The 21,094-nt window shown below is 42.5% G+C and overlaps 1 protein-coding gene across 2 annotated transcripts in view; it reads left to right on the top strand.

Moving 5' to 3' along the window:
• Window positions 1–21,094, top strand: part of NME7 (NME/NM23 family member 7) — a 76,027-nt gene that overhangs the window by 52,906 nt on the left and 2,027 nt on the right. For both annotated transcript variants that reach the window (XM_018074619.2, XM_018074618.2), the window contains exon 11: window positions 8,597–8,704. In XM_018074619.2, coding sequence (XP_017930108.2) covers window positions 8,597–8,704 — 108 coding nt within the window. The remainder of the gene's footprint in view (window positions 1–8,596; window positions 8,705–21,094) is intronic.

The following is a 21,094-nucleotide window of genomic DNA, read 5'->3' as shown; positions in this document are numbered from 1 at the left end:
ACTTACAGTATGATAGACTGCATCCAATGGGATGCACGTGGGACTTCCCTCAGATACTCCTAGTAAGAAGTTTTCCCTTTCTGTGCATCCATTGACTTCCCACATTAAGGAACTAGAACGTGGTCGGGGTGGAGGGTGGACAAGCAGCAGTTCTTCATGTTCCCCGAGCAACTCTCAAGTTCCCATGGGTGACATGGCATGGCCTGAGTTCTGCAGACTGTGGCTTGTCATCAGACTGCTACACAAGGATTAAAGCAGCATTAAATCAGGGAGAGGGAATATTTGAGGAACTGGTCTGGAATTCAAAAGATCTGAGCTAAAAGTTTGACATTGAACTTGTGATCCTTGTGAAGTGTGTATTTCTTTGTGCCCCTGGGAAATTAGTCTCACTGTCTTGGTTTCATGCTCCAAAAAATGGGGTACAGTCTACTATTTTCTGCTCTTTGTGTCTCTTCATAGAAGTTTTCCAGGCCAGCAACCATCTGTTGGTATGTATAGGCACACTGGCTAATACAGCTAGTCCTGAACAGAGCAGGGGCTTTTAAAAAGTAGTTATAACACAAAAAATGAGGGATTCCTTCCATCAGAACAGGGCTGCTCACAACTGTGCAGGAGGAGATGGCAGCATTGCTGACTCCAGGGTTGTATTGGATAGGCTTTAGGGCACAGAATGGAAGGGAAATGTCTGTTCCATGCTAAGCATCAGATGAAATGGATCTCTTGGGTTTGCAGCACACTTGTGAATTTTTTCTTTCAATCCATCTTTGTCTTCTGTTGAAGTGGATGGTCTGAAGTTGGTTCAGCTAGGGAAGTCTCAGTAGAATTCCAAAGGATTTTTTTCTGCTTTGCAAAGTGTAAAGCTCAGATACCTGGCCTGCTTTTGCAAGTGAAGAATTACATCTCAAAAATGTCAGAGGAAAAGTTAATTTATAATTATTCTTGTTCTTATTGGGGAAAACTCAGCCAAGATATCTGCAGACTAAAAATAATGTCTTGCAACTTCATGGTGACATTCACTGGAGGCTCTCCAGATATTTTACTAACATGAATTAATAAAATCCCAAAATATCCTTTGCTGCCTAGTATTTTTTTTATCCTTGTTTTACAGATGAATTAATAAATGGATGATATTCTGATGCCTTGAAGGCACTGAAAAAGCATCAGTAGGACCATCTCACCTTTAAAATTTAAAGTAAAGCAACTAATAATCAAATTTACAGCTGCACTGTGTGCTCAGATGTCTTGCTTTTAAGTTGTAAATGCTTCCTTTTTCCAACTTGTCAAGTAGTGTAAATATCCCTAATGTCACCCAGATAATGTGACCAGATAGATAGCTAGATATTTATCTTTATTCCTATTTAGCAAACAGCTTATATTTGATATGTCAGTTATCTTCAGGGCTTCACCATCCAGTCTAGTTTATACTTAATTCAGGAGCGTGGCTGCCTAAATTCAGAGCACTGGCAATGACAGATAAGCACGCAAGTGCACCAGTGAATAAGTTTCTGAGCAGGGCAGTTATCATTAGAATCACTTAAACATCAGCCAGAAGCACCAAGACCAGTGAAAATACTATCTCAGGCTGGCAAATGTGCCACGCTTGCTGCCCACAGAAGAGAACCTGTGGAGAGCTGGTGCAGCACCTTTGGGCTGCCAGAGAGGAGGAGTGGCAGGGAATTCGTGGGAGTGAAACAGAGAGAATCAAAGTGCCTGAGGGGATGGAGGGTGAGAAGGAGACAGTGTAACAACTTGTACAGACTTGTGAGGTTCCGAAAAACTGCCAACACTGGAGTATGGAAGATAATTTTAGGTCCGTTAACAAAACTTCCAAAAATACAGGACTTCAGGCAGATACAGTTCAGAGGTTGACTGGCTTTAAAATAAACAGAAAAACAGATGGATTTTTTTTTTTCATGCAGACCAGAGTAGGCTTTCTTAATAGACTATGGTTTGAGTACTTGCTGCTACTGTTGCAAGACTGTTTGATTTTCGAAGGAGTTGTGCCTCAGATGCACTTCTTACAGGCTTGCAATTGAAAATTTGACTGACATTTGGATCAGATCATTTCATTTGCTGAACAAACCTTTGCAGCCATGCTGTTTCAAGTACAGAACTCTATGGCTCAGTTAAAGATGAGAAACTTGTCAGGATGGCCAGTAAGTGATCTATTTTGCCATCAACCAGAAGACAACCTGAAAATCCAAGTGAAATGCACAGTGCTAAGGGGAGAGGAGCTTAGGCTAAATATTATAAAGACTTTTAATGCAACCTTTCCAGGCTTTTGAATTTCTTTTGTGATAAAACTTAAAAGATGAGAGGAGTTTAGTGTGTGTGTTTGAAGGAGGTTGTTTTGGCTTGATAATTTTTCTCGTGATATGTGGAAAGTATAAAAGTACTTTCAGGTAATGCTGACTCCCTTGAAGTCTGCATAAGGCCTTTGATACTGTCTCAGTTTGTACATGACATTGCTGCAGCTCATGTGGAACAGAAAGAAAGAGAAAATGTCACTGTCAACAAGCAACTTCTGTTCTGGATTGGTTTTTGAAACTTAAGCTGGAAGAAACCTCTTGCATGCTGTTTGACATTGACCTGGTTTTGTATTTAGAACCTTTATGAAGTAACTTTCCACAGGCAGACCCCAGGTTTCAAGGCAAAAAACTCTTCCGTAGTTAAAGTTTTTACGGTGGCAACAGCACCATCTTATGTAGATTTTTTCTCCAGTAATTTAGACAGAAGGCTTAGCACTGCATTTAGGTGTGATGAAATGGACCTTGAATTGCTACAGGAGTAGAAAATTGATGATGTTGATTTCAAAGTGGCTTACTGCATGGAACTGAGGAGCATAAACCAGGACAGAGCTGGGGTAACCAGTGGGAAAACACACACATCACAAGTGATTGGCTCGAGTTTGTTGGCTGCAAAGAAAACATGTGAAGCAGGCTGAGGCAAGTTAGCCTTTTTGGTATCCTGCATGAGGTCACCTGTGACCACAGATTTCATTTTGATAGTTAAGCATTTGCCTTTGGATGGGAACTTCTGTGGAGGTGGTATCAGACTGATCAGCTGAGGTGGTTCTCAGTAACAGTACTGTTAAGGTGTTTCTTAGCTTCAATGAACTTTACAAGAGATGCTTGTTTAGTATTGTACTCTGCATGACAAAGACTGTGCTGCTTTTATCCCGTTGCTTCTTGCTGATGGCTTGTGTAGGAATGAGTATTTCGTCCAGCTTCCTGCTGCAGCCAGCAGTATGTGATATGACTTGTGCTAAAATGCCCTGAAAATAAAAGCCAGCTAAAGAGCTATAATGATGAGAAAAGACAGGCATTTATCCTACCTGGCTTGCATAACTGCTGTACTGCAAAAGTTGTTTTGGTTGTTTTTCCTGAAAGGGCTTATCACCTTCAGCTCACTACAGAGGAGGCTCAGGTGCCTTGCTTGGACAAGGCAGTAGGCTTTCCAATGCCTCGAGTTCAGCCAGACAAATTCCACAGTGAGTGGAATTTACATTATTTTGTTTGTTCACAGTTAATGTGTGTTCTGTTCTCTTGACAAGGGCAAAGCTGGTCCTTAAAAGGAGAAAGGCACTTCCTTGTCTGCCCAAGGCTGGCTACTGCCTTCTGGATCAGTTGGCACCCTCAAAGGGAAAGAGGGACCATCTCTTTCATGATGGCAGCGGAGAACTGCAGAAGGAAAAAGCTTCATGAATGCAGGGTGGAGAAAGCAGAGGTGGTGAGACCATCAACATAAAGCCTTCAGAAAGTGTGATGAATGAGAAATGCCAAGAAGAGCAAGGAGCAGGCACACAGTCAGGGCCCAGCTAGAGTAGGAAAACTATTTTACTGAGGGCTTAAAGGGGACTTTGCAGAGTCTTTTGTAGGCCAAGAGATTCTCTGAATGCTGCTGGTTTGAAAGCAAACCTAAAAGAATGAACCTACCCTATGAGCACACTGTGGGTAGAGAGGGTTTGATCACAAACTCTCTTATTTTTGTTTTGCTTCATTCAAGAGGACCAGTAACAAATTTTCAAGGTTCACTTGTTCTAGTTTATGTTCAAGTAGAACAAAATTTTAGGTTTTAGAAGTTCCTTTGTGTTGTTTTGATCCATTCAGAGTTTGTACTGTCTAAAGGCAGTGGTCTTTTAGCCTTTCTAGATACCAGATTAAGTATTCAGGACAGATGCTTTAAGAAACCTGGCCAAATTTTCTTGAAATTTACTGTTTAGGCTAAATTTTCTTGAAATCTGAGGTTTTGGCTGGAATACATGTTGCTGTTCTATATAACTTGCCATCCAGCCCATGAAAAAAACAACCATTTGGAGGAAAAGCAGTTAATGAGCTTTGCTTATGAATATGGTTATGATGATTTTTCTGTCGGATTTTGACATATTACTGGCATTGGTGACATTTTTGTTTCCTTTCACTTGTATAGAAATAGAAAGACTTTAGAAATGTGCTAAGTGCTTGATACAGGCAGCGTTGCACTGGACACAGTTACATGCCAAAGAGAAAGGAGATATATGCATTTGTATCTTGTATAGGATAAGGATCTTCGAAAGGCTCTGGGTAGAACAAAGCCCAGCCTGTAAGGTGTGATCAAATAGCCTGCTGAATAAGACCAAAGAGGAGAAAACCTTTTGGTACAGCAGCCCTGGTTTGTTTTGCCACAGACAGTGTATTCTTTGTGTGAGGTGCCAGTTTTGTGTCATCCCCATTTACACATGCACATGAAGTTCCAGCACACGCATAGTAGTCTCCTGTCGTGCATATGGTAGAGCTGTAGCTGCTCGTAACTCCTCCATCATCCTACTCTCAACTCCTTTCAAGAAGTTTTTGAAAACCAGTGCATGAAACACATACTCCAGAAACTAAACTCAGCAGAAAGCTTAGGAAATAGAGGCTTAAAAGAGGGATGATGGGATGTGGTGGAACCAACCCAAACCCCACTATTTGTATCTCCCCGTTGTTGCCGATGAGGTTCTGTAAATAAAATGATTGGTAACCTTCCTGTCATGAACCAGAAGACTGTATATTAGTACTTGCTATGAGGAATAAGTTCTATAAGGAACTATCTTCCTCCTTCCCTGAAACATTCACAAGATTTCCAGCCATACATACACAAGGACACCTATATATGAGCTGTATAGCTCTTTGTATCTCCATCATTTATGAAGGCCTTATTCCTTCATGGTTCATCAGTGGTGTAGCAAGAAAGCATTGGAATAGTAAAACTTCGGAAATGACAATTATTTTACTTTTTTGGGTTATATAAATATAAGTAAAGACTGCATCATTCTCTTTGTTAACCGAGAGTAAGAAAGGCTTATTTAAGTTCTTATTAATCAAGTGCTAACAATGTACAGTGCTGGAGGACCTACCTTTGGTACTTCTGATCCAATGCAATCCCAGGCAGAACAGAATGAGTCCCTTTTTGTGCAAGATGGGTTTCAGGAGGGCAGGAGAATGTGTAACATCCTGCATTGAAGAACAGGAGACTGTGCAGTGCAACAGTAGGAGCTTTTGCCTCTGTTAGTGAGAGAGTGAGTCCACAGGTAGAAATGTGAGGTCTTTTGTTATGAAGTTGTGAAGTAGAAATGAGAGCTTAGGACAAATGATAAGTCAGGACACCATAGCTGCTTTTAAAGAACAAAGATTAAAAAAATAGTGGATTTGATGAGAAAGATGGGTCAAGAGAAATCTTTCAAAATTTTTGTAAGAAGCAGCACATCTGGACCTTTTGGAGGATGGAACAAAAGATGGAAATCTTTTGTTTGAGCAAAAGAATTTGATGGACAGCAAATAAACAGAATATGAAATACCAAACTGTAGCTTTTTAGATCTGAACTGTTTCTTGCTAAATGGTTTGCAAAGGTTTCATAGCCACAATAATCTTTTTTCTAATGTTCCCAAACTTTCATTCAAATGATTGAAAAGCTCCATTGCTATTGCTGGCTTCCAGACAGCTAGTTGATACTGCAATCAACAATTGTTTGAAGGAAGGCTTGATTAAAGTGTCACATAGCTATAGTTAACTGGCATGTGACTTTTGTTTCTCCAGCAGACTTCCTTATCTCAAGCCTTTAAGGAGGACCATGTAGAGGAGATTTTTTTTTTTTCTCCTTGGGGCTTTTTTTTTTTAAAGTGAAACTCTTGAACTTTCCCCTGGAACAAAATTCGTTTGATGTTGAGTGTTTCTTATTCAAATGTCCTTGACATATAAAAAGATCTTGTATAACCTGTGATGTACACACATTAACAATGAGGAACTGAAACTTCTCCTCATATCATGTTTTGGGTTATACACACTCCAACCTTAATTGTCTTCCGGGTTGGTAACAGATCATAATAACTGTTAATTGTTAGGACAGAAAAATATCTAGGACTTGCTGGGCTAAGAGAAGATCTTGCCCTTAAAGTCCAGTTGTCTTAGTTTAGTAATGAGACGTGACAAATGGGTGAAGCTGGAAAGTGGGTAAAGGCTGTTGTCAGATAATGCTCTTGTGAGGTCTTTTGGGACTAGCTTAAAACATCCACTGCCATCCCAGAACAGAGCATGCACCATGAGAGTGGTTCTCGTCTGTACCTGTGCAAAATTTTCCAGGTCAGCCAAGAGCTACTGATGAAGTCACTTTGAACCCATTTGACACTGAAAGTTAAGAAATGCTTGGACAATCCAGTTTGATGACTCGGCTGGGGGAACAGTAACCTCCAGCTGTGACACTGAAACAAACACCTGGGAGTGGCACAGTGAAACTGCACTGGCCACTTCCAAAGTGATTACACCCTAATGTACCCAGTGCCTTTTCAGAAAGGAGCTGATGTAGGCTCTGTTAGCAAGGAAATAATTGTTTTCTTTGTTCTGTAGCTGTAGTGTGAGCTTATCATCCACCTCTCCCCTCACAGGTACTCACAGGAGAACATCCAGAGGGTTTTAAGGAGGGAAAATTGGGTTAATGCTATCACCGCTGAATTTCACTGTGCATGAGGCAGGCTTGGAGATGAGCCTCAGGGTTTTGAAAAGAGAGGCCAACAAGTGTAGCACAGGTGGCATAGGAAAGGGGTTAAAAGACAACACTGCAAGGTGATAGTGCAGAGAAGTACATCAGGACAGAATTATGGCTTGAAAGAAAGAGTGTGGTGCAGGGGAGAGCCAATAAAGACAGTCCTCTGTGGCACAAGATGGGAGAAATACCACAGTAAAGAGGTAGGGGAGGAATGTTATCTCAGGACCTGAGTAAAAAGGCCTCTGAGAGGCCTAGAGGTATCTGGCATATAGATGAGGAAGAGTATTGAAATGTTAATTTCAAAGAACAGAGAAAGATGTAGAGAGAGTCTGGACTGATCCTTAAAGGGGACCAGATGTTGACAGTAGTCAGGGTGTCAGAGGAGAAGACTAAGGCTGTTCAGGAGCTGGACTTCACAAATGTCATGTTTTGAGGCAGGTAGTTCAGTGTTAGGGGAGGCAATCTGCAAGGTAGAGCACTTGTGTCTGCTGACTAAGGACAGCAGGCCTGTTCTTGAGAGCTGCAAAGGTGTTAACATGAGCTAATTGTGTTATACAAGTGCCAGTGAGGTGTATCTGCAATATGAAGGATCCTGTGTTTCACCCAAGATGGCTTGATTGGCCCAGTTTCAAGCAGGTAGTTTTCATAGTTTTGGTCATGTTTTTTCAGCAGTTGACTTATGTGTGTAGTACAGGCTGGAATTTCTCTCTTCATAGAATCATGGAATGATTTGAGTTGGAAGGAACTTTCAAGATCATCTAGTTCCAACCCCCTTGCCATGGGCAGGGATACCTTCCACTAGACTAGCTTCCTCAAAGCCCTATCCAACCTGGCCTTGAACACTTTCAGGGATGGGGCATCCACAACTTCTCTGGGCAACCTGCTCCAATGTCCACCAACCTGCTCCAATGTCTCACCAACCTCACAGTAAAGAGTTTCTTCCTAATATCTAATCTAAACCTAAAGAATTTCTTCCTGGTATTTAATCTAAACCTACCTTCTTTCAGTTTAAAACCATTTCCCTTTGTCCTATCACTACATGCCCTAGTAAGCTCCAGCTTTCTTGTAGCCCCCTTTAGGTACTGGAAGGCTGCTATAAGGTCTCCTTGGAGCCTTGTCTTCTCCAGGATGAACAACTTCAGCTTTCTCAACCTGTCTTTATAGGGGAGATGTTCAGTCCCTCTGGTCATCTTCATGGCTCTGCTCTGGGCTTGCTCCAGCAGGTCCACATCCTTCTTATGTTGGGGGCCTCAGAGCTGGATGCAGTACTCCAGGTGGGGTACTCCATACTAGAGTGGAGCAGAGTGGGAGAATCACTTGCTCTGACCTGCTGGCCACGCTGCTTTTGATGCAGCCCAGGATATGTTTGGCTTTCTGGGCTGTGAGTGCACATTGATGGGTCATGTCAACTTCTCGTCCACCAGCACCCCCAAGTCCTTCTCTTTAGGGCTGCTCTCAATCTTTGTTTTCTTTTAGAGTGTACTACACATACTTTAATAGCACAAAAAGTTTTATTTTATAAGATTATTTTTGTGTCCATGATATAAAAGAACAGTGTGGTTCACAAAGGTCTTCTGGTTTGCTTGTGTTCAATAGGAATTAGCCCGTCACCTCCGACCTGGAACTCTGCGTGCTGTCTTTGGGAAGGACAAGATTCAGAATGCTGTTCACTGCACAGACCTTCCTGAAGATGGGCTTTTGGAGGTAAGACCCGCTAGACAAACGTGTACTCAACAACAGGAAGTTGTTAAGTGAAAAGCTATTCTTGACAGTCTTTGAAGCTGGTGAGTAGCTGTGTTGAAGACCAGACTAGACACAAAAGCAGAAGTTTTTTAAGGGCATTTAACTCATGTAATTCTGATACTATAAAAAAATCATCCATGCATTTTTCTTGAATGAATATAGTAGTCTCTTTGTCTGAACATCCTGTGTCCTTGGCACTGAATGTAAGCCCTAACGGTGCTCCTGCGGGGGCACCTTCTTAGCCCTTGGATGACCACCATGATTCCTGATCTAGATTGTTTCTACAGTGAGCTCGTGTGGAGCTTGGAATATTACAGGCACTAGGGATTTAGGTTGTCCAAATAGAGTCCAGGTTTATTTTTAGACAGTCATACTTATGCACATCATTTTGTATTTCCTGTGTTTTACGTTAACTTACTAATTATTATCTGATTTTGGCTTTGTATGCTTTCATTAAGGTCCAGTAAAATGGGAAAATGTTAAATTAGGGGAGTTTATAAAGACAGAAGTACTCACTATGAAAACCAGAACAAGCTCATTCACTTAATTCCGTGCCTCAAAACTAAGGTCTGTACAAGGAGTTGAAGTGGTGTGTAATCATTTCTTCAATGGATCTCTGTGTCAGTGAAGATGTTTTTCCAGTGCATCCATAGCTTGTGTTTTACTGGTTACATGTATTTGTGAGTGTATTGCTGTCAAGTTACAGCAGAACTATGGAGCAGCAAGAATTGTCCCGGCTTGGATAATTTTACATTGCCAAAATAGTGGTTTCATTGGGGAGTGAGGAAGAGCTGACTGCATCACCATCTCCCTTCATGAAATAATGTGTGAGATAAAGTGCTGTTTGCTAGGAAATTGCATCTAGTTTAAGGCATAGACTAGTGAAATTCAATACTTAGAAAGGCAGCCAGTATCAACAAAGTTGCAGCTTTTTAAAGCATTTCCAAGGTGTCATTAAAAATGGACAACTTCCAGTATCTCTGAGCTTAAATTGAGCCCAGTGGGTTTGTACAAAGAAAGCCTTGGCTGTATCTGTTGGCTGGTGTGTGCAGTGCTTGCACTGTTAATGCTAAAGCAGTTTATTAGGGATTCATGCCACAGTCCTAACTCTTTTTTGGCCACATGTTCTGTGTGCACATCTGCAGGGTCAGCAGTGCCCAGAGGACCTTGGAGACAAGATGGAGGGACTGCTGCTGTTACCACTTTGTGGTTAGAAAGCTGAATAGGTTGGTCTGTGTGTTAATTGGTTTTGGGACTTTTGGACTTCCAGAACCAAATGGAAATGGAAAGGGGTTGATCTACTGTCCTATCATGAACCTTAAATAGATTGTATTTATGGAAGCACAATAAAGGCATGTTCCTGTGTAGAAGGGAACACTCCAGAGCTTTCCTGAGAACTCAGGTAGCCTTAGTGTCAGATACTGCTTATCTTAAGATTTCTCCACCCTTCTCGGCAGTTTTCATCACCCATGGTTTCAGATATAACTGAAATTTGAAAAGGTTTTGCAATGGCAGCTGCTGTCTGATTGTCCACAAAAGGAGACTTCTAAGGGGAGATGAGATATGTAATTGAGGGTTAGATCAAATGCTTCCTGGAGTTAATAGCAAACTCTAGGTGACTTTGGTGGTTTGCACTAAATTGACTGTCACTAGGAAGTGCAAGGTTGTGACCTTTCTCCCAAGAATCATGACCATGGAGTACTTGGGGAAAGGAGAGAGCACAACTGTCTTGGGAACAGCAAGGACTAATTAGCTAAATAAGGGTTAGCTTGTGCACTTAGTTTAGAACACTATATATAAATAATATAGTACAGGAGTTTTTCTTTTTTTTTTTCTTAGACCTATTTTCCATGGACCTGGAAAAAAGGAAAGTTCACTTTTAATCTTAAAACCCCCTCAAACAAACAAACCAACCCCAAAAGCAAATACAAGCACTTAGTCCCACTAGTTTGACCCTTAAATCCTATTTTTGTTCTACAAACTACTTGATGTTTTAGGCAGTGACTAACGAATATCAGAATTAATGAATAACTCACTTTGGCTCAAGAGAGGAGGGATTATGCAGTTGAGCCAAAAACACAACTGGTTGCAATGGAAAAATCAGTGTATTTTCAGTTGTAGAGCTGTAACTGCTCTTTTTATTACTAGTTTAGTGATAAAAGAGGAGGGTGAATATTGCCCTGAAGCCTCTTAGATGAGTTGTTTGACTTACAGGGTCAGGCACTTACTTTTTCACTTCATAGACTTGTGTGTCCTCATATCAGTACAAAATGTATTTTCACAAGTGACAATGGATAGACACAAATAGCTCAGAACAGTCCGTTTTCTCAGGCTTGTCATCAGTTTCCCATTTTAATGAGGAGAGGAAAGAAAGGAGGAAGTAGAGAAGGGAGACTGATAGCAATGGAGTATTTGTGAGATGATGGGGTTTTATGAGTGATTCACAAGTGAAGGCTTACCCAGGAGTTTCTTAATTTTTCGTATCAACTGATGTTGTGTAGGACATTCTTTCAGAGCAGAGGGTTGCATTTGTTTCCCACATCCAAATCAGATACTGCTCTGCCTCTTGTCAGTTTGGTTTTTTCTATTTTTTATAAGGGAGATACTTTTGGAGCAAGCAATCACAGTACTCACCTACATTCATGTTCTTTCTGAGTCAGGTAGAGCAAGGACTGGAACTTGCATATTTTATATGCCAAGGAACTGCTTTATTTAGCAGACTAGAGATGTGTCATGTACATGTGTTGAAAGATGATTCTGTTTCTCAACTCACCTGAGGAACATTTCTGATAAATATGTTGTTGAAATAGAAGCTTGCAAACCATTGGATCTGGTGAATCATCATTCTCTAGACAAATTTCCTTGAAATTGGTCATTCCTGGAAAAGTTTTTAATCAAAGTACTTCATACAAGGTGTTGTGGCTAAAAGACTTCACAGTTTACGTGCCTCCTTAAAGAAGTGAAGGCAAATTAAAAATCAGTCAGTGAAGATCATATTCACATCACTGGAAGTACAGTGAGTAAAATTTCCTACAGGAGGTGGTGCTGTACACACACCTCAGTCCACTGGGTCTTAAGTGGCTGAGTACTTTTCAGATTATGCAGGAATCTACATAATTTACAAAACAGTAGCCTAGAACTGCAGTTATAACAAAACCAGTATTTCTGGGCTTTGGCATGCTCTGCATATACATTGTTGCTCATACTGTGCAATTCAAAGTTTTTGGGTTTGGGGTTTTTTTGTGTGTGTGAGCAATTCCAAAAGGGCATTTGTAATGCTGCAAAACGCTCCAGGGATGATAGACTGCATGCATCTGGGGTAACCTGAAAGGTCTCTCCAGGGTGGTGCAACCTGCTGAGCCACCCACGCTGGCTTTATGTTCTTATGCCGTGGTGTTGGGGCGATCAAGTCGGTCTCACGGGGTCTCTTGGCATGATTACAAAATCTTTAGTAGTCGACATGTATTTGTGTATGTGTACTTACATATACTCTAGTGTCCCTATGGGTACTCTTTGCACTGGCACCTCGGGGTGCTGTGTCTGTGCCACCACATGGCTGCCAGGTGCCGTCAGGCTCTGCCTTGGGCAGCAGGACTGTGGGGGGAGATGTGTCAGCTTTCAGCGTCACGGGCGGCTTTCCAGCCCCGCAGTAGCAAGGTCCTCCTCGAGTATCGTTTGCTGGCCTTCTCACTGGCCTCAGAGCTATTTGTGGCACCCACAGACATGAAAATAACCTATCAAAGGGGGATGACTTTGCTGTTATCAAAGAAGAGTGGGTTTCGTCTGTCTTCTGAGGGAACTGTCATGATTGTTGGATTTTTTCCCTGTCACGTCTTTGAATTTCAGCTGTGCAGTGGTCAAGAGTAAGGCTGGGGACTGGCAGACTGTGCAATGTATCACTGGAAGCTCTTCATTCCCATGCTCAGCCTTGCACCAGTGAGACTGGCTTGCTGCTTCTAAGCCTTTAAAACAAACTGGCAATATCATCTGGCTATACAGATCAGCTATGGCGTTCTGGTAGATGGGGGCTCTCCGAGTTCTGGCACTGGAAGTTCAGCTGCCTGGATCCAACCTTGGGGAGATAGGAGGTGATGCTGTACGATAAACGGTGACAGGACGGGCCAGTTCAGCAGATGTGTTTTGTCCAGGCAAGTGCTGTGGACGATGAAAACCACGATCATTTTCCTCATTAAGACTTGGTATTAACTAAATGCTCTGCCTAGAGTTAAGAGCTGCGCTGTGCCTGAGCTTTTGGAGCAGCATGTCTTCCACCTGCTGCAGGCCAGCTGTCCTTGGTCTGGCATTCCAGACAGTGCCAGGAGAGGCATGCCTTATGCCTTCTTTCCCTTTGCATTTATTCATGGAGGCTGAGGGCAATGGCGCAGGGGGGATGTTTTAGCAAGCTATTCAGAGTGGACAGGGTAGCACTCTCCTTGAAGTGGAGAGACATGCTTTCCATAACCACTTCTATAAGAAAAGAGTCGTGTTACAGTAGTGCTCTGCTGGCTGTCAACTTGCATTTTCCTGTTTGCTTCTTCCTCACCTGCCTGCTGCCATTGTCTGGACCTGCGGGCATGCTGCACGGTGCTTGTGATCATCCACCCTGGAAATGCTTTCATATCAGTCATGAGCTGATCTGTGGGTTGAGGTTATAGTGCAACAGTTTAGGATGGCAGGTATCAGAAGGATGCAGCTCTGCTCACTTAGTCTTTTTTGGTGCATCAAGGTGTAGTCCATGCAATTTAATAAAGCATGTCAATGAGTAACTCTCAGAAGCGTCAATGTGCTTAGTGTGGAATTTGAGTATGTCACACTCGGAACAAAGGTCTCCTGCATTGCTTGTTACCGATTAACTTGTCTGGTATTATGCAAGCTGCCTCTACCAGCTGAGAACTAACTCTCCCCATTCACAGAGCAGCCAAGCTTGTAAAACATTACACAGCAGAAGTGCATAGCATGGCAATGAACCTTTCACTGAGGGCATTCCAGCCGTGCCGCATTTCCCTCAGGAGTCTTTAAAATATTTTAATAAAGAAGCCATTGTTTCACTCAGTAATACAGCAATTTTGCAATGAAGTCTTTTATTAGTGGCCCATACTGAGCTGCATAATCCAGGGTAAAATGCTTTTCAGCATCTCCAGTGAAAAGAAATAAAAATTGGACGCATTTGGGTGAGATTGGTTTTGGTTCTTTTTTTTGCAAGTTTTCATAAAAGCAGTAGCTATTTTTGTCAGTTGGAAATATCAATCTCTCCTGGTACAAAACGATTTCTAGAGAGGTCTGGCAGATAATGGTTATTATGGTTCAAATGCTTCTCCGTTTTAACTTTCTGAGACTTTTATCCAACAGCTGTGGGAACAGGTTGGAAAGAATCTGGAGTATAGGAAAACTTAATCTTACTCAGTGGTGTTTTTACATATCGGAAGATGTTAGCCAGCACTGGAATGCTGTCTCACAGTGTTTCCTGATGCTGTATATATACTTGTACAGAGAATTAAGTAATCTCTTTGCCTAGGCCTATCTGAAGAGAAATTAAGAATTAAAAATATTAATAGTAGATGGATGGATTTTGAACACATGTTGCTAGTTTCTCTTTTAAAAGTATAAATTATGGTATTCTGAGGTCACTTGCACCTAATTTTGAGCATAGGTTGTATAATTATTATACTTGTGGGCCAGACAGGCAAACCAAACTAGGAACTTGTTTAAACATAGTTGTGAAATAGTTCACCTCTTGTGCTTCCACTTCTGGGTAAAATCCGAGGTCCAATTACTCCTTGTTCTGCCAAGTCTGGGGTTTCTAAGTGCCAGAGAGAAGAAGTTAATGAGTGTGAACCAAGCGGCTCCCAAACCTCTTCAAGTTTCACCTGATCCTGAAGGTAACCTGTGTGATAAACAGGGCTTGGCTTTTGGCACGTGTTTGTGTTGCGCTGAGCAAGGTAATTTTGTGGAGGGGAGGTCAAGGCGGAGGGAGGGCGTGACAATTCTTGATAACTCATTTGAGGCCCAGTTTGTGTCTTTGAGGCTGCTGCCTTCTTTCTTTCTCTCAGCGTGTTTTCATTTTAGACCAAAAAGCCCAGATCCTCTTTCCATTACCCCTCTTCCTCCAGCTGAAGCATAGCAATAGTTGGGCTGCAACTAATCTGCATGATGGGCAGATTACAGCAAAGAAGAGAAAAAAGCCCAGGGGAATAACTAATACAGCAAAAGCAGTAAGGGGGTGCTGTAGTTACACAGGTACGTAGAAGCTCAGAATATAATTAGTTTCTAAAGCAAGGGGCCCTGCACTTTATTTGGGGCATAAGAGAAGTACCGTTGTCCTGTAGCAGACACTGTTGTGAGATGCATATATATTTCTATGTGGATTCCTATTATTGACCTCAGCCAGTTGCACCTCCCACCTCTCTCAGAGATCAAATAGGCAAATATTAGTACTTCCTGTACCCCTTACCTTGTCACTGCAGCTTCCTTGACTGACTGCTGTAAACCAGCAGTAATTAAGAGGAAAGTTTGTCAGCTGTCTGCATTCATGTGTTCAAATGTATGTGGAACATGGGAGGACAAACCCAAAGCCAAACATATGTTAATATTAAAGAAGACTGTGAACAAAATTTCCTGTATCTCATGGATGATAACACCATGGAATATCTTAAGTTTAGAATTTTGTCAAGCTCTAGAAACCACTTCTTCTTTCATAAGTAATAATAACTCATGATTCAAAGTGTAGCATCATTCCAGTATTGGTTTTGTGCTGTCATAGAGCTGAGGGCTTAGACACTGGCTGTGTTGGTCCTGTGCTAGCAGCTGTGCAAACACAGAACAGGATGGCAGTGGTCACCTGACAGGGGTGTTGGCTGTAGTTTAGAGCTCCTCAAAGTCGCCTAGCATCTTCTGGTTTCAAGTAAGAGCTGCGTTCTTTCTCTTCTTCTTTAACCCTAAGTTCACTGGCATATAGGCAGGAATGATGTAGCTACAAGTATGTAGGGAAGTCTCTGAGCAAGAGGCAATTCTCTTAAGTGGCCAGAGTTTTCTGGCCACTAAAAAACTATTAAGTGGGCAGTTTTCCTTCCACATTGATGCCAATTACTGCTGTTCTGGGGAGAGGCAGTGCGCCAAGACTATCCAACCATAAACCAGGAACTGCAGGCTTCCTCTGGTAACTGTCTTACTCAGTCCAGCTATTGAATAGTAACTTGATCACTGAGGAGTCAAGACTCTAGTTCTGTCATGATGGTAAGTGGTTTAGCACTCAACGGGGGAGTACTGAAATCACAGAAAGCTGCTGAGATTTGAAATAAACTCTTGACCTTTTAATACAGAGCCATTCCACAGAGGAATAGAGCTTCCTAGATTCAGTGACATGTCTCAGAAGGTACTTTGAGCACTAATGCTGGGGGAATTTATGCCATTAGTTTGATGGAATGTTTCCTATCAGCACAGCGAACCACAGTCAACTCAGGGGTTTCTGATGGTGCACGGAAGACCACCATTGATGGTGCTTTTGGTAGTTTCTCTCAGGATATTTTGTTACTCTCTTATCTGTCATAAGTCTTATACTGTTGCCAGATGTAGCCTTTTGGGTCCTGGCCAAATAATACCCTGCCAAACATAGTGGCTACTCAGGAAGAGCTTTAAATGCTCGCTACCTTTTGCTTCATTTATTTGTTGACTTCTTCCATCTTTGCTTGAATCTGTGATGTGAGTGGAAACACATTGTTATCTCTCTAAAACCACTTCCTCCTTTATCAGCCATAATCTGGTAGCTCATGAGGACCATGACTGTCAGTGCTCTCTGAGCAGGCTGGAGAGCCTTCACTGAGCATTGCTGATGTTTGTGGCTTGTATGAGCACATCTAAACCCAGCTTTACTTAGATACTTCATGTGCTAGCAGCAGGGGCCCTTTCCAGTGTTTTTGTCCAGTGCTCAGGACGCGTTTGCAGCTTGCACTGACACTGGTGGTGCCTTGCGTCTTGCACGTGGTCTGCACCTAAGCTCACTAATTTGAGGGCATCCTACAAGAGTTTTACAGGAGCTTCTGATTTTGAGGCAGGCATGCAAGATAAGTGTGAAATGCAGAGGCAGTAATCCTCTGTGATTGACTCAGTGAGCTGCTTGGGATTCTTAGGAAAGCAGTACTTGCTGTCACGTTGTAGTTTTTCATGTGTGATGGGAGTGGGGATCTTACACTTTATTTCATTCCAGTGGCTCTACCAGGCCAGTGATGTATTCTGATGGTTACCAAAGATGTTGCTAAAGAAGGAGTAGAACTGGTGGGAGAGTCCTGGGCTACAATATTTACTTCCTGCTACTGAGCAGTTAGTTTATGTTGTGAAGTGGGGAGATTCAGTGAACCTGTACCTTCTTGTTAAATCTACAAATATCTATGCTTCAAAAATCAGTGGTCTGGGTCAGCACAGTAGTTACGTATGATGTAAAAGCAACACCTTGTTATTTTAAATAAGTTTTGGTGTTCACTTATTTTTCTTAGAGTATATCAGAGTAAAGAGCATAAAACTCACTTTTTTGGTGTTTTGATTGCGGTGTAATGAACTACTGTCTTGTCCTCTCATTTCCATCCTGTTTGGAATTCAGATTTTTCTTATCTTTTATTTTATGGTACAGTTTCCTAATAGCTTTCCTTACCTTTCTCTTCTGCTGTGTTTTCAGAGTTGAACAGAACCATATGCAGCATTTGAGGTGACTGTGTTAAGAGCACACAGCATAAAAGCACAAAGTGCTCTATGTTACCCTGTAGTGTTTCTTTAATAAAATCTTCCATTGTGAAGTTGGGGGTTTTGGTGCATAAGGGATTTTGTCCCAGCTTTACTTAAGAAATTAGCTTTGATAGTTGAAGTGTGTGTGTACAAATTGTTCTACCTTGTGCAGCCTGATCAGCTTTATTTCTTACGTTGCATGACACTTGAGAGAGAGGCAGGAGTGATGAACTTCCCCTTTTTTTTGAACAAAGTTCCTGGGACTAAACCCTCTTCAGGTTTATGTGGGAAAATAATTCTTTATTTTCCAAACACATACTACAGCGAGTAAGAAGGCTCTCTTTCGACATCCATTTTTATTTCTGGACTGCTTGTGGCTCAAAGGATGGTATGACTCCATGGGGCTTTTGGTCCTTAATCTAATGATTTAGTCATGTGAATCAGCTGAGTGAACTGTAACTGGAGTGCACTGTGGGTGTTAGCAAGTGTGCTTGCTAACGGCGTTGGCAAGTTCATGCTGATGTACAAATCAAGATTAATGGGCAAAAAAGAGATTTTTTTTTTCTACTTGTGACCTCAAACTGAGATAACATGTAAAAAATTATCAGACCTAAGTGTTTGGGGAGCATGTACTGATGCTGAAATTTCAAGTCAGCAAAGACTCTCTGGATCATGTGCTTGGATGCAGTCAAGGAGATACAGTTTTGTGGTGGTTTTGGGGACAGGGTACTGGTGAGCATCTGTCCAGCTGCATGGAAAGCACCGAGATTACTGACGTGCTCTACATGCAAACAGGGATGAAAAAGACTTTCCCAGCTGCCAGTTTTGGTTTGGCAGAGATGAGGAAGGACTGAAACTGCCGTCATCTTTCTGGTGATGGATGAGAAGTGAATCTGTGAACTCAGCATTTTTCTTGCTAGTATGTCTCCCTGTCAGCCCCCTTTCTTTTGCCATGAATGATACTAACAGGGCCTCTTACCAAAAACAGCCAGGACACGGGAACAAGGGGAATGGACTGTGAATGTTTTGAGGTATCCTTTCAGTGCTGAGGTTTTCTTTGAGGAAAGCTGTAATGCTGCCTGTATGAAGTACTGGTACAGTTCAAGGTGTACCTTGGTCTGTTCTTCTGTATACGAGAGCACCTGACTCCAAAGCTGCTCAGCAGGCACCTCTCATCAGCACTGCTGTTTGCTTTGTTTTCTGGGCAGAAGGAGAATTAAATTGTAGGTGCCTGTAATTCTTATACTTGAAATCTTCAGGACACTTTGTGTCTGTGCTGCGTCCTGCGTTAATATTAAGATGTTTTTCTCTCCCTTGGAAAACTGTCTCATTTGTTGCTTCCCTCTTTTTTTTAATTTTGCCCAACCTTCCCATGCTTTTATTCAGATGATAGTTGTTTGTACTCAGCCAGGGCATTAGACTGGATTTTGTTATTGCCTGCTGTATTAACTCCTGAAACTTTGGGGTACTGAGTGGAAGTGCTCAGAGAGAGCAGCCAACTTTGTTTACATGAGTTTTGCATAGAGTGTGTGTGACAAGCACACTTCACAGAACTGAAGCAGCTCTCAGCCACTCCTCGGTGAAGCAGTTTATAGGGTCAGAGCCAGAAGGTCATGGTTATTCACCCGTTGATACTTCCTGAGCATTATTGCTATTTGTCCCTGAACAGGAGCTAGAGAGGGCATAGCTGCAATGCTGTAAAGCAGGTAGATGGTTCCTGGGATCTGTAAGGGGAGTACTGATGTTAAATTTAATCCTATCTCATCCCTGGGAAGGAGTGAGCACACCTGAATGTGAAGGGCATTTGGGTGGCATCTGTGAAATGCATCAGATTGTTTTCAGATCTGTTCCTGGTGTGGGTTTGCCACCCTTGGGTCCTGTAAAAAGACCAGAGGTGTGCTAGGCTCAGAGAGGCTGACCTTGCCCTTAGGCAAATGTGAGGCTCGTTGTTTTGTACAGACACAGCTCCCTTTTTTATGGTTTGTACTATGCTCAGACCCTGGCAAAGAGAGTAACTATTTCCTAAAATGCAGAGTACTTTGGAATGCCTAACTCCCATCTGGATGCTTGATGCAAGTATCTTCAAGTTCTAGATCCCCTTGGAAAAGGACCTGGTGCTTTTAGAATGGAGGTTCTTCAATCTGTCTCCAGCTGGGGCCTCATAAGTTGGGACACCCCAAATCTCCTGGTAATGCTGAAATCCTTGGTATTGATTCTTCTGCATAACACCATACTTGTTGCCATGTGAGTGGGGTAAGTTCTGGTGGTTTTTGTCCAGCACTGCCATGCTCCCAAGGGTGAGGTTCTTGGAGAGAAGGATCCTTCCTGTGTACCACAGGTGTGCCAGCTCTTAACTGGTTTTACTGGGAGCTGGGTGGCAGCTGACCCACATAAAGATAATTATATATAAAGAGAACATACTGGCACTAGTTTAAACAGTATACAATACATAGTGTGCTTGTTCTGATGTCCGAGCCTTGCCAGTACAGTCTGTGTGGATCTTCAACAATTCAATAAAAGCTAATTGAGGAGGAAGAGCGTTTGCACAGGTTGTAAGTAAGCCGAGTTGTTTAGCCTGGCCTGGGAAAATTGGTCGCACAAAATCCAGGGCCTTTAGGAACTAAAATAGCGCTACACCTTTTTGTTGCTAATGGCAGGTGAGCAGACGTTGGGCAAGGACAGCATTCACGTGTGTCAGTGTGTGCTGCAGCCGTGGATCAGGACTGACCCCAGGGGAGGCTATGCAGCTGTGGCCAAGGCAGCCCAGGCAGGGGTGGAGGTTGACTCAGCTCTATTAAACCTGCCCCATTGCAGGGAAATAGGCTGTGGTGGCAGCAGTTGTATCAGCACCCCAGGCTGAGGCTGGACACAGAGTTATTATCCACAAAGGAGCAAATGCCACTGCACTTGGCCTTTTTCTTTCCTGTTGGCACAGCTCCCAACACACGCTGTGGGTCGTGCCCAGCCTGTGCTGGCCAGGTGCCCTGGACCAAGCTGGGAACAGAAGCCCAGAAGTGCCAGTGCTCAGAGCTGTAAAACTGGTAGCTGGTGTGTGTTAGTGCAAATGTTTGTGCAGACACATCCATAAAGGCTTATGTTGTTAAATATATATGTGTGTGTGTGTGTGTGTGTCTTTCTCTCTCTCTCTCTCTCTGCTTTTTATCTTACTAGTGGTTTTGTGTGTCTCTCTTAACTATGAAATGCAGGTGTCCCATATAACAAGAAGGGAGATGAAATTCACTTTAATGGCTGCAATTATTCTTTACTATGTTGAGTCAATCTGGCAGAAAGAACAACATGTTCAAACTGGCAGTTTATAACATAATGTCCTATTAGGCAGTAAGGAAGGCGATGCCTTTCTGAGGAGACTGGAGTTTTACAGACAATACAGCACATATTAAAAGAAAAGTCTTGATGGCAAAGCATATTTCAAATTGAGTTGATGAGATGTCACATTTTGACCCCCTCCCCTGCCTGCCGCCTCCCTGCTCCCAGGGCTGTTGATCAGCCACTTAGCCCAGCAAGACTGTGACAGTGCCAGTTTGTGAAAGGCCATTTTAGTATCAAGACTGTTGTGTACCAGAAGTACTGGTGCCACTGGGCGAGCTGGTTGGCCAGCCAAGAGACTATACCTGC

This window comes from Manacus vitellinus, unplaced genomic scaffold (assembly GCF_001715985.3).
Source record: "Manacus vitellinus isolate BGI_N305 unplaced genomic scaffold, ASM171598v3 scaffold_28_pilon, whole genome shotgun sequence".
NCBI classification, from domain to species: domain Eukaryota; kingdom Metazoa; phylum Chordata; class Aves; order Passeriformes; family Pipridae; genus Manacus; species Manacus vitellinus.
This window is presented reverse-complemented; position numbering and strand designations above follow the sequence as displayed.